The 18,238-nt window shown below is 42.2% G+C and overlaps 1 protein-coding gene across 4 annotated transcripts in view; it reads left to right on the top strand.

Annotated features, from left to right (window-relative positions):
* Positions 1 to 7,558, top strand: part of AGPAT4 (1-acylglycerol-3-phosphate O-acyltransferase 4) — a 193,619-nt gene extending 186,061 nt beyond the window's left edge. For 3 of the 4 annotated variants that reach the window (XM_032162036.2, XM_058435648.1, XM_058435649.1), the window contains one exon: positions 744 to 6,660. In XM_032162036.2, the coding sequence (XP_032017927.1) occupies positions 744 to 838 (95 nt within the window). In that variant the 3' untranslated portion in view covers positions 839 to 6,660. Of the gene's footprint in view, positions 1 to 743 lie in introns of all 4 variants that reach the window. The other variant, XM_032162026.2, reaches the window with a different exon arrangement.
* Positions 7,559 to 18,238: the final 10,680 nt, after the last annotated feature.

The raw sequence follows: 18,238 nt of genomic DNA, 5'->3' as shown, positions 1-18,238 counted from the left end.
CGTCTCTCCATTCTTAAACATGTATTATAAACGGACTGTTTTTTCCAAGCCCCATGCCCAGTGCTGAGCACATCAAATGATGAAGTCTTGGGCCCTGCACCCAAGGACCTCACCAAATCTGCCCTCTCCACAGGGAGGAGTTGAAATTGCAACTTCTGAGCATTAGGCCCTGCTTTCCAGCTTCCTGTATTAAACTGGGCTCCCACAAGGGTCCTGCCCATTCTCTGGTGTAGGCAAATCCTGCCGTCAGAGGAGAGGGCGGGGATTTTCTCACTGCTCTAACACTTGCACCGAAAGCAGTGCTGAAACTTGCTGGGCACTCGATACTCGAGCTCTTGCATCTTCCAGGCTCCTGGTCTGTTCTTTATAAAACTTCACCAAACATGCCCTGTTAACTTCCTGTCCCTCATTCACAAAAGAATCCTCTTTACCTGGGGGCCAGCAGAAGCAGCCAGGGATTTCTCTGAGTCCCTGTGAACAGCTGTGCGTGGCTTGCCAAATCATTCACCTTCAGGGTCCAAGGAGGAAAACCCCCACGAGAGCAGCCTTGCTTTGTCTTAATGTCACATAGCTGTCCACACTTAAGGATGACTGTAAAGCCGGGAGGATGATGGCACCTCAAACCCGCCAGCTCTCAGCTGGTGCTTGTGATTTGGGGCCACGGGCCTTCTCACATGCTCTGTGGGCAACGGCCCTGTAGTCTGTTCGGGCTACTCCTAACTCTGCTCTCCCTGTCTCTGCAGCCTCCATGGGAGTTCGATGGATGATTGGTGTGACGGAAATTGACAAGGGCTCTGCCTACGGCAACTCTGACAGCAAGCAGAAACTGAATGACTGACTCAGGGAGGTGTCACCATCCGAAGGGAACCTTGGGGAACTGGTGGCCTCTGCATATCCTCCTTAGTGGGACACGGTGACGAAGGCTGGGTGAGCCCCTGCTGGGCACGGTGGAAGTCACGACCTCTCCAGCCAGGGAGTCTGGTCTCAAGGCCGGATGGGGAGGAAGATGCTTTGTAATCTTTTTTTCCCCATGTGCTTTAGTGGGCTTTGGTTTTCTTTTTGTGTGAGTGTGTGTGAGAATGGCTGTGTGGTGAGTGTGAACTTTGTTCTGTGATCATGGAAAGGGTATTTTAGGCTGCAGGGGAGGGCAGGGCTGGGGACCGAAGGGGACAAGTTCCCCTTTCATCCTTTGGTGCTGAGTTTTCTGTAACCCTTGGTTGCCAGAGATAAAGTGAAAAGTGCTTTAGGTGAGATGACTAAATTATGCCTCCAAGAAAAAAAAAAATTAAAGTGCTTGTCTGGGTCATCTGTGGTGTATGTTTACATAGACTGCTGCCCCTCCATCCTGCCCTTGCCCGTGGCTTCGGTGTTTCAGATCCTGCTCACAGGAGGCAGCTGCCGCAGAGGTGTGGGCAGCTGAGAGGGGTGGGCAGGCCAGCACAGCTCCTGGCAGGAGACACAGGTCCAGGAGCCCACGAGCATTTGTGAGGGCAGAGATGGCAAGCACGTGCGTGGAGACCAACCAAGCGTGTCCCTGGCACACAGCAAGGGAGAGGTTCGCTCGGTCTCTGCAATGCAGTCTCCCGGCGTAAGTCTTGAATATGTACCCAACTCCCTGAAGAAACTGATCTTGAAATTGAACATAAACGTCATGAGCGTACAGCCTGGGCATTCTGTAGTGATTTGTGAGATGAGCTTGCATCGACTGTTCCTCTCAGCAGTGACGGCCAAAGTCACCCCTAATAAAATGCAGGTTCACTTTATAAAATGCCTCACCCCTTCCCAGCATGTAGAGCTTGTCTGCAGCCCTCAAGGAGCCAGGTCCTGCTCTGATCAGGGTCAAATCAGAGCGACATCCCATGTACAAAAAAACCCCCAGGCTTCTGCCTTCCTTCCAGGCTCCTGTCTGCTCCCATTTTACTCCACGGAATAGTTCTGCCCTGTAGCATCTCCAGCGGCCTTTGCAGACTGCTGTCAGCCAACAGGTGCCAAAAATGCAAAAGAAGAAGAAACTAAAAGCAGTGCTATTTTTGCAGAACAATTAAATACTAGCTATTAAGTCATCTTAGGCCAAGACACCAATGGCACTTGGACCGATGTGTATTTGGAGCATGAGTTTGGAAGGATACGTCTTTCTCCTGGTGTGCAGCTGCAAGTTGCCGAGAAAAGCTGCCTGTGTTGCTGTGGTAACATGAGAAGGAATGAATTGCTCCATACAAAAACTGGCCACACATTATAAGGCCTATTCTATGCAGTCATGTTTTTGGCTATTTACTCATTTAGTCATTGTTTGTTTATCAAGCACAACCAAACTAGATAAGCCAAGGAGTTACAAGACAGCTCTAGAGAAGCTCCCTCCGCTTACAGGACAATAAGGCATTGTTGATACAAATAAATTTGAATCCGCAGAAGTGAAAAAGGGGACAAATCCTGGCTGACTTGTGGGAAGGGCGTACTGCAGAGCCCAGGGCCTGAGTTAACTCGCTGGTGGCCTTGCAGGCAGGCTTGATGGGAGCGCCCAGCACATCTGCCCACCCTGCACAGGGCGTGAAGCACCGTGTGCAGAGATCTGTGGGCAAAAGACGTGACCTTAGACAAGAGGGGCCCTTGGAGAAGTGGAGGTGTGCATGGTGTGTAGCCTTGTGTGTCTGTGAGCACGCCCTAGTGGACCTGCGCCTGGATTATCCGGGCTGGTTCTTGGAGGGGTCCGTGATGCTGAGTTACACCATTCACCTGAACTCTGCAACTCAGCGGCTGTAGGATCTGGGTGAGACACTTTTCCTTGCTGACTCATTTCCCCATCTGCAAAATGGGGGTGACGATATCTACCTCTTGGGGTGTGTCAAGGGTAAAAGAGGCACACTTTAAGAATCCTAAAGCACTAAGCCAAGGATGAAAGACTAGAAAGCTGCCTCTGTGTTGCTACTTCTCAAAAATGCTCAGAAATTTTCTTGTACTAAAAATGTGTTATTTTTCTCATTTCCATTCTTCCATCCAACACAGAGGTAATCAAGTTCTAAAAACATAGATCTGGTGGCCCACAGACATTCAGTTTTCTTCTGAATTGGCTCTGGTATCACACAACACACAAGCAAGCAAACAGGCTGCCTGCTAGGGCCTTTGGGTGCCAGGCTGGAGGAATGCAGGCAGAATTCTCTTAGGAAATAACTAAGTGAGCGCTAAGTTTTGAATTGCCTTAGAGCCAAAAGAGAATGTGGCGTGCTGGGGAGAGATCTGGACCTCTTTCTCATCAGTCATTTGACCTGTCCACAAAGAACAATGTTGTTATGCGGCCTGGGAACCTGGTTTCCTTCCACCCTGCACCCTTAATGACACAGACAGACAACCACGGGTACTCCTGCACGAAAGCTCATCACTCCTCCTCAGATATCTTCACCCATGTTCAGGTCACACGGAGGTCACCATCTCCTCAGCAAAGAACTGCTTTGGTCCCCAGGGTGTTGGTTTTTCTACGAGCTGAAAACCCACGGAGCCTAAGCCATCTTTTTGTCCCCTAAGGAGAGCCCCGTGGACTGAGAGCTACACTTCCTGTCTTTCCTACCTTTCCATCTCATTCTAGCTTAAAGCTTATCACACTACTGAGAGCCTGTTCTGTAATTCAAGGTGGCAGAGAAAAATACGAACCTTGAGTGAAATCTGGAGCAATGCAGTGTCATCCCCAGACATGACGGGCCATATCCTAGGCAACTCCTGCAGCTTATAGAAGCAGGGAATTTAATGGACTTCTTCCAGGAAAGCCAGCCCACGGGGACTCTGTTAAAAGACACCAACCATTTGGAAGATGCAGCTTGAGGTCTGGGGAACTGGACTGATTCTGCCACTATATAGTGAACACGATTAATCGGGAGGAAGTAGTAAGGCACTCTGTGAGTTAGTCTACCACCCTATTGACTTCGACAAAGAGAAAACCAACTTTTTTTATATGAGCACACAGTAGTACTGGAATATCTCAACTGCTGTATTCCCTAAACAAATGCATGCAAAGCCTTGTAAAAGTAGCTGATGATTAAAAAAAATGTTAAAACATTAGGGTTTTTCTAATATATCCATATGTGGGACAGTGATTTAAATGTCATTAATTGTCCAGCCAAAACTTGTAATAGTTGATGTGAAAGACACAAAGAAGGCCCCACTGGAGTGGAGGAGTGGTCTGGCTGGTCCCCAAGCAAAACAGAATGGGCTTCGCATAGGCTTTAGAACTTACTCATCAATATTGACCAAAGTGTGGAGAAAGGTATCCAGTGAAGATTCTCTAGGGTCTCTACTCCTGCTCAAAACAAGCGATTTAATCCAGCTTGCTCTAAAGCAATGGTCCAGACTTTTCATATATTAGGTTAAAGATAAAGTGAGAAAAACAAATACTTTGGTTTGCACGTCTCCTGAGGGGGCCCTAGGCTGTATGGAGGAATATTTAGAGGAATATTTGTGAGCTGCCATTTGTGTTTAAAAGAACATGAAAGCAAGACAGGCCCTAACCCGCCTGTTTCTGTAGCTGACCAGGAGGCCACTGCTTCCTTCCCCCAGAGCTTCTAGGAAAGCCCCCCAAAATGCGACTCCCGAAGGTCCTGTGGAGTAGTCCCCTCATAATGCCTTCATCACACCTGTGTCTTACGACGCCTTAACTGACGTAGCTCCTAAGTGATGTTTACAGAGAAGGAAATACTTAGACAAGCCCATGTGCAACATGCTCACGGATATGCTAGCTTTGCCATGCTTTCTGACTCTTCTGGTCCTAGTCACGCCTTGGCACGGGGCAGAAGCGGCTGAGCTATGCTGACAGGTGCTGCTGAGAGACAACAGCCGCTCAGACAAGGAGGCGTTTCTAGGTGAGGGCATGAGAGCTGGCATTCCAGGCTGCTGAGTGCGCCATCTGCAGGTGCACCGCGTTACTCCACGGTGCGTTCGGAAGAGACCAGCGTCTTGAATCTCAGGCTCTGGGCTCATTCTTTGCCTCTGCCAAGGGACCATTTAGGGTCTTCAAGCCAGCTGCTGAAAATCCCCCTTTTCTGGATTTTTCCCCATCTATATAAGGATATGGTGGCTGTGTGGACAAGAAATTGGTTGCATCTCAGAAGGGTGTTTCCCTACAAATATCTTCAGAAATTTAATTGAAAACAATTTTTTGAACTTTTTTTTTTTGGCCAGGATGAATGAAGCTGAAGTCACATTCCTGAATGTGCATGCCAGACAAAGGGTAAGCAAGCAGTCTTTACAAATGCCAATCTCTCTGCACTCCAAAACCGTAATGAAGGCCCAGGGCCCAGTTATCACAGAATCCCCCCAGCCAGCACAGTGCCTGATGCCTCCCTAGGCATTAGCACATCCCAGCACTCTAATTCACATCCTCAGCATCCCTGCCTCCTGCATCCAGGGCTTAGGTTGAGTGTTTCCGGAGTGTCAAGTACATTTAAACATAAACCAAATATTCCACGGTTTTGACCTGTCACAACGGCTTTTGAAAACAACAGACGTACAACTCGAGAGAAGGACTCGATGGACTTCTTAGGCTGAGGACTAAGGACATGCTGCTGTCCCTCTTGGTCCAGGACATTCAATAGAATTCACAGCATTCATCACCAACTGACACAGTATCGATCACGACATTCACCTGTTTTGAAATTACTGGTATTTTGGTCAAAAACTAAAATAAGAAATTGCACCTACATAGTGTGTCTCCTGATTGGAGCCCCATCTCTCTGAGCACAGGGATGGGCTCCTGAGCTCACGGCCCTGCCCTGCACCCCAGCAGGGCCTCGCCATCATGGCCCTCCGTGAATAGTGACTACATGAAGGGGGCACTTACTAGAGGCCTGAGTAATGGAATTTCAATTAGCTTCTGCTTCCCTTTTCTAAAAAAGAACCACCTTTCTTAAGAATAATTAGGCCAAAATAAACTTGAGTACTTTGTACGGTCAATATTTTGAAGTTTCGGAGTTACCAGTGAAAATAGCAAAGCTGTTCTCCAGGAAAGGACATCCAGGTTCCCACCCAGGCCTGCCTTCCTCAGCTCCTGCAGCCTCATCCTAGTTTAATATGAAGGTTGTGAATGGGTTAAAAAGCAGTTCTTATGCACCTACTTAGATCTTTTCAGTATCTGGAAATAGCACCCAGGGCTGTGTTAGTAAAGCTTTTCACTGGGTAAGAGTCATACAATTTTTACATTTAATTTTTTTTTAAAAAAACAAGGCAGTCTTGTTTTACATATTGGAATGACTAGATATGTTTTGCCATTTCTGGCACCTCTGGTTCTGTTGAATTTTAAGGGAGGTGAGTGGTACGTACACAAAGTTAAGATTGCTGCATAATAATTCCTTTGCATTTCCAAAATAATTTGTGCAAATGTCACTTTTCCTTTTCTATTCCATAGTACTAGTTTTAGCCAGATCTTTGCCAAACATTCTAGGAAATTCAGAAAAGTCATCCATGGAATTTCAGAATGCCATTCTCTCTGTATCTTTGCAGATGATGAGGAAGGAAAGTTGATGAACTAGTACGGGATGGCTCAGACTTGTAAAGCGTCTAAGTCACAACGCTGAGAGCCAGTTCCGGGTAACAATGGCATGGCCCCGGCTGCGCCAAGGCTACAACTGGAGCTTCCTTACTCGCATCTGAGGCAAACACAGCAAGGCTGGCCCAGGCCGCCCAGTCAACAGATGCTCTTTTGCTTGTTCTATCAAGGAAAGAGATCTAACCATGGGCAAGGGTGGAACACACCCGGTTCAGGCCAGGGAATGAGTTGCTCTAAGTGAACAGTGAATTCCTACTTCTCAGCCTGTATCAGTTGTACCCAGGGTTCATGATTACTGTGACCCACTAAGGGACGATCTTTCAGGAAACAGACCTGGAGGGAGGCAATTTAAGGAGGGAAAGTGAGTGGGTTTTACAGACTGCTTTGTGGCCACATTCAGGAACAGACCATTCAATGGATGACTTTTCAGTACATAAAAGCAAGCAGTAATGGCCAGGAGAGAGCAAAGATGCCCTAAGAATGATATCAGACTGACCAAATGTGCCTTTTCAAATAAGTTATCAGAACGAATGAATTGGAATTAGAGCAAGGTATTGGACAGAACCATGCTAGTCTTTGAGAGAATGTGTGGATTGGGTGGATGTTTGGATTGAATGAATGGTAACTTTTTAATGTGAAACAGAGAACTGATATATGGGCTGTCATGTCACCCTAGGGTACTGTCGCTCTGTCATGTGTAGCAATCTTTCCAAATTTTTGTTGGTGGGTTGAACAAAGATAAAACTAATAAAGTATGTGTGGATACTACTAGACAACACAGCTTACTGGATTGGATGAAATAAAATTGACTGAAACTTTAACTTGGAAAAATGCACATCTCTACACTGCCTCAGCCAGTATCTGCAGGGAAAGTGGAATGGCCCTGCAGTGGACCCCTGCTACCTCCCTTGCCTGGTCTGGGCCATTCTAGCCCTTTGCGCCACTGCCCCACCTCTTCCAGCTTTACCATGATGCCATGCTCTCCCCGCCCCTCTCCCCAGGCTTCATTCTCTTTCTCCCTCCTTATGACTGCCTTTCTCAGAGCCTTTGCCTGAACTTCCCTCTCTAGGCCAATTCCCCATCATCTCTTACCAAATTTCCCATCATCTCTTACCAAATTCCCCATCATCTCTTACCAAATTCCCCATCATCTCTTACCAGGATGACAGAAAAGGCTGGGGGTGGGGCCGGGGTGGGGGCATGTCTCACATTTAACTACTTATGCAAGATCTGTCTGTCTCCCTGATTATGGACTATATACTCCATGAGGGCAGGGATGTCTGTTTTGTTGCATGAAGATGAGCGTAAATCCACGGCACAGAATGCGGCGCTCTTGCTACTGTCAGAACACCTACAGCAACCGTTGGTTCTGACACTCTCTAAAAACGTATCAACAAACTGAAGCGAGGCCTGGGAAAGCCAAGACAGTTTTAGAAAACTATTAACTTGGGAAGCAGAGATGAATGACTTACAGTGAGGGGAGACAGCAATATTCAAATACATACACGAATAGTCAAGTATAGACAGCATGAACAAGCAATATGATGAGGCTGATTTCAGCCCAAAACAAACACATATTTTACAGTAATTAATTCTGAAGTGGACGCAGAGGCAATGGAGGAAGATCATGAGTAAAGAATAAAATGCAATAGAAACAGTATATCTTGGAGTTGTGTAACAAAGCAATCCTGCCAACTTTGAGGACAGATGACATGAAAAGGTGGTTAGAAAACCACTGAAGTTGCACGTGTCTGCAAGTCACTCTGCAACAGGAATGATTCCAACAGACTAGAACAAACCACCTAATGATACATGAAAAGAACTGTGCTCCTATGGCTGACAATAGCTGTCTCAAGAAGAGAATAAGTGACTTGACAAAATGCCAGAACACTGGAGCAGGTTACCAGAGGACTCGCCCCAGAGTGGAAAGCCTGTGACCCTTCTGTTAATTCAGGGGAGGCTGGGAATTTGCGAGGCTATTAGGTTACAGGGATGGGTGATGTGATAAACGTTTCAAGCAGCACATGTCATGGGAATTTCCATCACAGTGTTAAATCTGTGACTTGCCATGACCTCAGACACCACACTAACAAGTTACCTGCTTCATCACATAGCCAATAACAAACCGATCCCTTCTGGGAAAATACACTGATCTTTTAACAGGAAAAAAAAGAGCAGGCTTCAAAGGACAGACTCATACTCCCGTAGGTAGAAATGCAGTCTTCAACAGCAAGCTGAAACTCTTCTTGGCCATTTTGGAGTTTTGTAAAGCTTTTGAAACCTAAACAGAGTCTGTAAACATAAAGGAATGTCCACGGATCTTAATGGCTGCTGTGCCCTGGGAGATGACACCTCATTTCCCGTGTCACCACACAACACGCCTTTGAAAGCCCTGCTTTAGAGCTGCCTTCAGTATCCTGTATAAGCCCAGGAAACCAGTCTTGTTATCTCAGCCACCACACCTGAGCAGTGTAGTCCACCTTTTTACTGCAGTATAGAAAACAAAGTAGCATTATACATCCAGCTCCCAGAGGGGACTGCTTCTGAAAGAGGATACTATTTTTATATAAACTCTGCTAGACGAAGAAGAATGCACTGTTTCTTAATTGTGTTTAGTGTTCTAGAGTGGGGGTTGGCTGATTCTGGCTACAGCCCCACCTGGCCTGCAGCTTGCTTTGTAAATAAAGTTTTGCTGGGCACAGCCACATCTACTCACCTGCACATGATCTACGGCTGCTTTCGTGCCACAACAGCAGAGCTGAGTTGTTGTAACCAAGACTGTATGGACCACAAAACCAAAATATTCACTCTCTGGCCCTTTCCTGGAAAGGGCCACCAACCCTGTGCTAAGGAATATAATCCCAGCAGACTGAGGCTGATATGTAGAAGGGGAAAAAAAGCTACTACTTGATTTTATATTATTACTTTTTTTTTCTTATTGAGAAACCACCTTTAGAATGTGTTTGAGATATAAGCTCTATTTACAAACTACTTTAAAAAATGCTCTGGAAGATTATTTTTACCATCATTTTTGTCTTGACCACATTCTGTCTCAAGAAACTTTTAAAAAGATGAATAAATTAAACCCAAAGTATGCAGAAGAATAAAGATTAGTATGGAAAAAAAATGGAAACCAGCAAAACAAGAGAGAGTATTAATGAAATCAGAATTTGATTCTTTGAAAAGGCCAACAAAATTGATTATTAGCCAAGAAAAAGAGCACAAAAGCAGACATCACTACCAGCCTTAGAAACATTAAAAGTATTATTAGGGAATACCATGAACAATTGTATGTCAACAAATTAGACAACTCAGCTAAAATGGACAAATTCCTACAGACTTCAATTACTTTAACTAGAGGAGAAAGTCTGGGGAGGGCAAATGGCAGATGGGAGGCAGGACTAACCTGCAGCTCCCTCTCAGATGGACAGAACAGTGTGTGGAGACTCACATCATAAACTTTTGCAGCAAGAACTACACTTACCAGGAAAGTGAAGAGAATCCACAGACCCTTTGAAGGAGGTTTTGAAGGAGGTGGATTGCCGCTGCAGGCTCTGTGGGCGGCCGTGGAACTGTGAGTGCTAGCTTTCTCAGCTGCGAGCTTTGTAGCCTGGGGTGAGTTCTCAGCCCTGCTCACTGGCTGCCTGGGAGTAAACTCCCTGCTTTTGTAGGGGACATGGTGGGAATGAGACCGGCCTTTTGGGAGCTGGGTAAGGCCAGCGACTGCCGGCTTTCCCCTGCTTCCTGGGTGACCTGTGTGACACTGCAGAGGCAGCCACAATCCCCCTCGGAACATAACTCCATTGGCCTGGGAACCACACCCCTGTCCCCCATAGCAGCCACACCAAGCCCTGCCCAGGAGAGGCTGAGCTCAGACCCGCTTAACCCTGCCTCCACCTGATGATCTTTCTCTACCCGCCCTGGTAGCTGAAGACAAAGGACATAATGTCTTGGGCGCTCTAAGGCCCTGCCCACCGCCTCATCCGCCCCATACCACCACAGCTGATAGCACCACCTCCTGGCTGGAGGCCAACCAACACAAAGCAAGCTCACGTAACAAAAATAAAACCAAGGACCCTCACAGAGTCCACTTCATTCCCCTGATGCCTCCACCAGAGCAGGTGCTGGTATCCATGGCTGAGAGACACGAAGACATATCACATCACAAGACTCTTTGCAGACACTCCCCAGGACCAGCCCAGAGCCTGGTAGCTCCACTGGGTGGTTAGATCCAGAAGAGAAATAAAAATCACTGCAGTTCAACTCTCAGGAAGCCCCATCCCTAGGGGAAAGGGGAGACCACCACATCAAGGGAGCACCCTGTGGGACAAAGGAATCTGAAGAGCAGCCCTTGAGTCCAAGATCTCTCTGACAGTCTATTCAATTGAGCGGGAACTAGAAGAACAATTCTGGTAATATGAAAAAACAAGGTTCTTTAACACCCTCAAAAGATCACACAAGCTCACTAGCAATGAATCCAAATCAAGACAAAATCTCTGAATTGCCAGAAAAAAATTCAGAAGGTCAACTGTTAAATCGAGGAGGAACCAGAGAAAGGTGAAGTCCAACTTAAAGAAATAAAATTATATAGGATATGAATGGAAAAATCTCCAGTGAAACAGCCTAAATAAAAAACAATCACAACTTCTGGAAACAAAGGACACACTTGGAGAATTGCGAAATGCACTGCAAAGTTTCAACAACAGAATCAAACAAGTAGAAGAAAGAACATCAGAGCTTGAAGACGAGGCTTTCAAATTAACCCAGTCTGACAAAGACAAAAATAAAAAAGAATTAAAAACAATGCCTCCAAGAAGTTTGTGATTATGTTAAACGATCAAACCTGAGAATAACTGGTGTTCCTAAAGAAGAAATCTAAAAGTGTGAAAAACGTATTTGAGGGAATAATCAAGGAAAACTTCCTGAGCCTTGCTAGAGATCTAGACATCCAAATAAAGAAGCTCAAAGAATGCCTGGGAAATTTATCACAAGAAGATCATTGCCTAGGAACATAGTCATCTATTTAATGTCAAGATGAAGGAAAGACCCTTAAGAGCTGTGAGGCAAAAGCATCAGGTAACCTATAAAGGAAAACCTATCAGATTAACAGCAGATTTCTCAGCAGAAACCCTACAAGCTGGATGGGACTGGGGTCTTATCTTTACCCTCTTAAACAAAACAATCATCAGCCAAGAATTTTGTATCCAGGAAAACTAAACATCACGTATGAAAGAAAGATAGTCTTTTTCAGACAAACAAATGCTGAGAGAATTTGCCACTACCAAGCCAGTACTACAGGAACTGCTAAAAGGAGCTCTAAATCTTGAAATAAATCCTAGAAACACATCAAAACAGAACCTCCTTAAAGCAGGAATCTCACAGGACCTATAAAACAAAACAATGAAAAAAAAAAAAGGGATTCAGGCAACAAACAGCACAATGAATACAACAGTACCTCTAAGGCCAATAGTAACATTGAATGTAAATGGCCTAAAGCTCCAGTAAAAGATACACAATGGCAGAATGACTAAAAATTCACCAAGTACCTGCTGTCTTCAAGAGACCCACCTCACACATAAAGACTCACATAAACTTAAGGTAAAGGAGTGAAAAAAGACACTCCATGCAAATGGACACCAAAAGCAAGCAGGAGTAGCTATTCTTATATCAGACAAAACAAACTTTAAAGCAACAGCAATTAAAAAAGACAAAGAGAGGGGAGGCTGAGGCAGGATAATCGCTTGAACCTGGGAGGCAGAGGTTGCAGTGAGCCGAGATTGCACCACTGCACTCCAGCCTAGGCAGCAAGAGTGAAACTGTCTCAAAAAAAAAAGGACAAAGAGGGACATTATATAATGATAAAAGGACTAAACCAACAGGAAAATACCACAATTCTAAAATATATATGCACCTAACACTGGAGCTCCCAAATTTATAAAGCAATTGACTACTAGACCTAAGAAATGAGACAGACAGCAACACAATACTAGGGGGAACTTCAATAACCCACGGACAGTACTAGACAGGTCATCAAGATAGAACGTCAACAAACAATGGACTTAAACTATACCCTAGTACAAATGGACTTAACAGGTATTTACAGAATATTCTATACTCAACAACTGCTCTTATTCATCAGCACATGGAACATTCTCCAAGACAGACTATATGATAGGCCATAAAACAAGTCTCAACAAATTTAAGAAAATCAAAATTATAGCAAGTACTCTCAGACCACAGTGGAATAAAATTGGAATCAACTCAAAAAGGAACTCTCAAAACCATGCAAATACATGGAAATTAAATAACCTGCTTCTGAATGATCACTGGGTCAACAATGAAATCAAGATAGAAATTTAAAAATTATCTAAACTGAACAATAATAGTGACACAACCTATCAAAACCTCTGGGATACAGAAAAGGTGGTGCTAAGAGGAAATCCTGTTCATAGCATTAAATGCCTACATCAAAAAGTCTGAAAGAGCACAAACAGAAAAGCTAAGGTCAGACCTTAAGGAGCTGGAGAAACAAGAACAAACCAAACCCAAACACAGTAGAAGAAAAGAAATAACCAAGATCAGAGCAGAACTAAATCAAATTGAAACAAACAAAAAAATACAAAAGATAAATGAAATAAAAAGCTGGTTTTTGAAAAGGTAAATAAAATTGATAGACCAATTGCAAAACTAAGCAAAACAAGAAAAGAGAAGATCCAAATAAGCTCAATTAGAAATGAGACGGGAGATATTACAACTGATACCACAGAAATACAAAAGATCATTCAAGGCTATATGAACAACTTTATGTGCATAAACTAGAAAACCTAGAGGAGATGGATAAAATCCTGGAAATCTACAACCCTCCTAGATTAAATCAGGAGAAACAGAAACTCTGAACAGACTAATAACAAGCAGTGAGACTGAAATAGTAATAAAAAAATTGTCAACAAAAAAAAAGTCCAGCCCCAGACAGATTCACAGCTGAGTTCTTTCAGACATTCAAAAAAGAATTGGTACCAATCCTATCGACACTATTCCAAAAGATAGAAAAAGAGGGAATCCTCCCTAAATCATTCTATGAAGCCAGTATCACCCTATACCAAAAGCAGGAAAAGACATAACAAAAAAAACTAGACACCAATATCCCTGATGAACATAGATGCAAAAATCCTTAACAAAATACAAGCTAACTGAATCCAACATGAATCTTAATTAAAAAGATAATCCACCATGATCAAGTGGGTTTCATACCAGAATGCAGGGATGGTTTAACATCCACAAGCCAATAAATGTGATACACCACATAAACAGAATTAAAAACAAAAATTTCATGATCATCTCAATGGAAAGAGAAAAAGTGTTTGACAAAATGCAGCATCCTTTTATGATTAAAACTCTCAGCAAAATCGGCATAGAAGAGACATACCTTGAGGTAATAAAAGCCACCTATGACAAACCCACAGCCAACATTATACAGAAGGGAGAAAAGCTGAAGGCATTCCCCCTGAGAACTGGAACAAGACAAGGATGCCCACTTTGACCACTTCCATTCAACATAGTACTGGAAGGTCTAGCCAGAGCAATCAGACAAGAGAAAGACATAAAGGGCATCCAAATTGGTAAAGAGGAAATCAAACTGTTGCTGTTTGCCTTTGATGAAGGTATACTTAGAAAACCCTAAAGACTCCTCCAAAAAGCTCCTAGAACTGGTAAATGAATTCAGCAAAGTTTCTGGATACAAAATTAATGTACACAAATCAGCAGTCTTATTGTACATCAACAGTGACCAAGCTGAGAATCAAATCAGTAACTCAACCTCTTTTACAATAGCTGCCAAAAAAAAAAAAAAAAACCCACTGAACCAAGGAGGTGAAAGACCTCTAAAAGGAAAACTACAAAAACACTGCTGAAAGAAATCACAGATGGCACAAACAACTGGAAACAAATCCCCGGCTCATGGATAGGTAGAATCAATATTGTGAAAATGACCACATTGCCAAAAGCAATTTACAAATTCAATGCAGTTCACATCAAAATACCACCATAATTCTTCACAGAACTAGAAAAAAACAATTCTAAAATTCACATGGAACCAAAAAAAGAGTCTGTATAGCCAAAGCAAGACTAAGCAAAAAGAACAAATCTGGAGGCATTACATTACCTGACTTTAAACTATAAGGCTATAGTCACCAAAACATTATGGTACTGGTATAAAAACAGGCATATAGACCAATGGAACAGAATAGAGAACCCCAAATAAGGCCAAACACTTAGTTATAGTCAACTGATCTTTGACAAAGCAAACAAAAACATAAAATGGGGAAGGGATGCCCTATTCAATAAATAGTGCTGGGATAACTGGCAAGCCACATGTAGAAGAATGAGACTGAATTCTCATCTCTCACCTTATATAAAAATCAACTCAAGATGGATCAGAGATTTAAATCTAAGACCTGAAACCATAAAAATTCTAGACAGTAACATTGGAAAAACGCTTCTAGACATTGGCTTAGGCAAATACTTTATGACTAAGGACACACAAGCAAATACAACAAAAACAAAGGTAAACAGATGGGACTTAATTAAACTAAAAAGCTTTTGTACGGCAAAAGAAATAATCAGCAGAGTAAACAGACAACTCACAGAGTGGGAAAAAGTCTTTGCGATCTGTACATCCGACAAAGGACTAATATCCAGAATCTACAAGGAACTCAAACAAATCAGCAAGAAAACAAAACAATCCCATCAAAAAGTGGGCTAAGGACACAAATAGACAATTCTCAAAAGAAGATATACAAATGCCAACAAACCTAAAAAAAATGCTCAGCATCACTAATGATCAGAGAAATGCAAATCAAAATCACAATGAGATACCACCTTACTCCTGCAAGAATGGCAATAAAAAATTTAAAAATATAGATGTTGGTGTGGAGGTGGTGAAAAGGTAATATCTTTACACTATTGGTGGGAATGTAAACTAGAACAACCACTATGGAAAACAGTATGGAGATTTCTTAAAGAACTAAAAGTAGAACTACCATTTGATCCAGCAGTCCCACTCCTGGGTATCTACCCAGAGGAAAAGCAGTCATTATATGAAAAAGGTACTTGCACATGCATGCTTATAGAAGCACAATTTGCAAATGCAAAAATATGGAACCAGCCCAAATGCCCATTAGTCAATGAGCGGATAAAGAATATCTAGTGTGTATGTATGTATGCATGTATGTGTGTGTGTGTGTATATATATACACACACACTCACTCTATACATATATGTGTATATATGTATATATGTGTATATACATGTATGTGTATATATATGTATATATAGAGAGAGAGAGGCAATGAACAATCTGGAAATGAAATTATTATTTTCACCCATGGTAGCAATAAAAAGAATACTCAGGAATACGTATGGAATACTACCTAGTCATAAAAAGGAATGAAATAATGGCATTTGCAGCAACCTGGATGGAATTGGAGACCATTATTCTAAGTGAAGTAACTCAGGAATGGAAAACCAAACATCGTGTGTTCTCACTCTTAAGTGGGAGCTAAGCTATGAGGACACAAAGGCATGAATGATACAATGGACTTTGGAGACTCGGGGGAAGGGTGGGAGGGCGGTGAGGGATAAAAGAGTACGCATTGGGTACAGTGTACACTGCTTGGTGATGGGTGTACCAAAATCTCAGAAATCACCACTAAAGAACTTATTCATGTAACCAAACACTACCTGTTCCCCAAAAATCTTAAAAACAAAAAAGTGACACACACGGAAATAAAACCCAAACAGACCTGTGAGAAGCAAAAAGACTGGATTAGTAACTTAAAATATTCCCAAAAGAAAACTCACTCATGCCTAGCTAGTTTTACTACTGAATTCTATCAAACATGTAAAAGAATTTGGTTAAAAATACACACACACACACACACACACACACACACAACCAATCCTTCACAATCTCTGAGAAAACAGAGAAGAGGAAAATTTCCAAACTCACTGTATGAGGCCAGCATTACCCTGATACCAATGCCAGAAAACAACATCACAAGAAATAAAAACTACAAGAGCAATATCCTTCATATAATATGGAAGCAAAGGTCCTCAACAAAATACTGCAAATGAATGCAGCAACACATAAAAAGGAATACACCCAATGATCAACTAGGACTTAGGAATACAAGATTGATTTAACACCCCCAAATCAATTAATGTAATATACCATATTACAACACAGCAAAGTACAAAACCTTACATTCATCTCAATAAAGAGCATCTGACAAAATAAAACACCCATTCATGACAAAAACTCTCTCAACAAACCAGAAATAGAAGGGAACTTCCTCCAATGGAAAAAGGGCATTAATGAAAAACCTGTAACACCACACTTAATGGTGAAAGAATGAGTAATTTCCAGCTAAGATAAAAATGTCAAAAATATGACAAGGATGTCCATTCTCCTCACCACTATTCAACACTGTACTGGAAGGTCTAGCCAGTGCAATTAAGCAAGAAAAAGAAATGAAAGGTATCTAGAGTCTAGAGTGTAAAGGAAGAAGTAAAACTTTTTATTCATGGAAAACATTATTTTATTTGTAGAAAATCCTATGGAGCCTACAAAAACAACTAATAGAACTATAAAATGAATTCAGAGTAGGATAAGAGATAAACATATAAAAATTTATCAATTGTGTGTGTGTGTGTATATCTACACTCTATATATATGTGTGTGTGTGTGTATCCACACTCTGTGCGTGTGTGTGTGTGTGTGTGTGTGTGTGTGTACTGTGTATGTGTGTGGAGAGTACACACACATACACACACACACATTATTTTTATATATATATATGGGGGAGCAATGAACAATCTGGAAATGAAATTATTATTTTTCACCCATAGTAGCAATAAAAAGAATACTTAGGAATAAACTTAACAAGTTCAAGAGGTATACGACAAAAATCACAAAGCAGTGCTGAAGAAATATCTAAATAAATGGAGATATATCCTGTGTTAACAGATAGAAAGACTTCAGATTAAGAAAACAATACTCCCCAAGTTGTTCTACAGATTCTTTGCAATCCAATCCAAATCACAGGTGGTTTTGTTTTGCTTTTATGTAGAAATTGACAAAATGATCCTAAAATTCATATGGAAATGCAAATTACCCCAAATAGCCAAAATGATCCTGAAAAAGAAGAACAAAATTGGAGGACGCACACTTCCCATTTTTAAAACTAAATACAAAGCTATAGTAACCAAGACAGGATGGTATAAGACAGTATGGCGTAAGATAAACATAGAGATTAATGGAATATAATTGGAAGTCCAGAAATAAACCTTTTCATTTATGGTCAACTGATTTTCAACAAGGAATAGCCTTTTCAACAAATGATATTGGGCCAAATAAATATCCACATGCAGAAGAATGAATGTGGACCCTTATGTGATATCATACACAAAAATTAAAAATAGATGACAGGCCTAATGTAAGTGCTAAAACTCCAAAACTCTTAGAAAAAAAACATAGATGTAAATCTTTGTGACCTTGGGTCAGGCAATGATTTCTTAGATATGATATCAAGAGCACAAGCAACAAAGACCAAGTTGATAAACTGGACTTCAAAAAAAAATTTTAAATAGTGCTTTTTTAAAAGACATCGTTAAAACAAAATGAAAAGACAAGCCACAGACTGGGGAAAAAAA

This window comes from Hylobates moloch, unplaced genomic scaffold (assembly GCF_009828535.3).
Source record: "Hylobates moloch isolate HMO894 unplaced genomic scaffold, HMol_V3 SCAFFOLD_2, whole genome shotgun sequence".
In the NCBI taxonomy this organism is placed as follows: domain Eukaryota; kingdom Metazoa; phylum Chordata; class Mammalia; order Primates; family Hylobatidae; genus Hylobates; species Hylobates moloch.
Note: the sequence above shows the minus strand (reverse complement) of the source record. Positions and strands in the feature narration are given on the sequence as shown.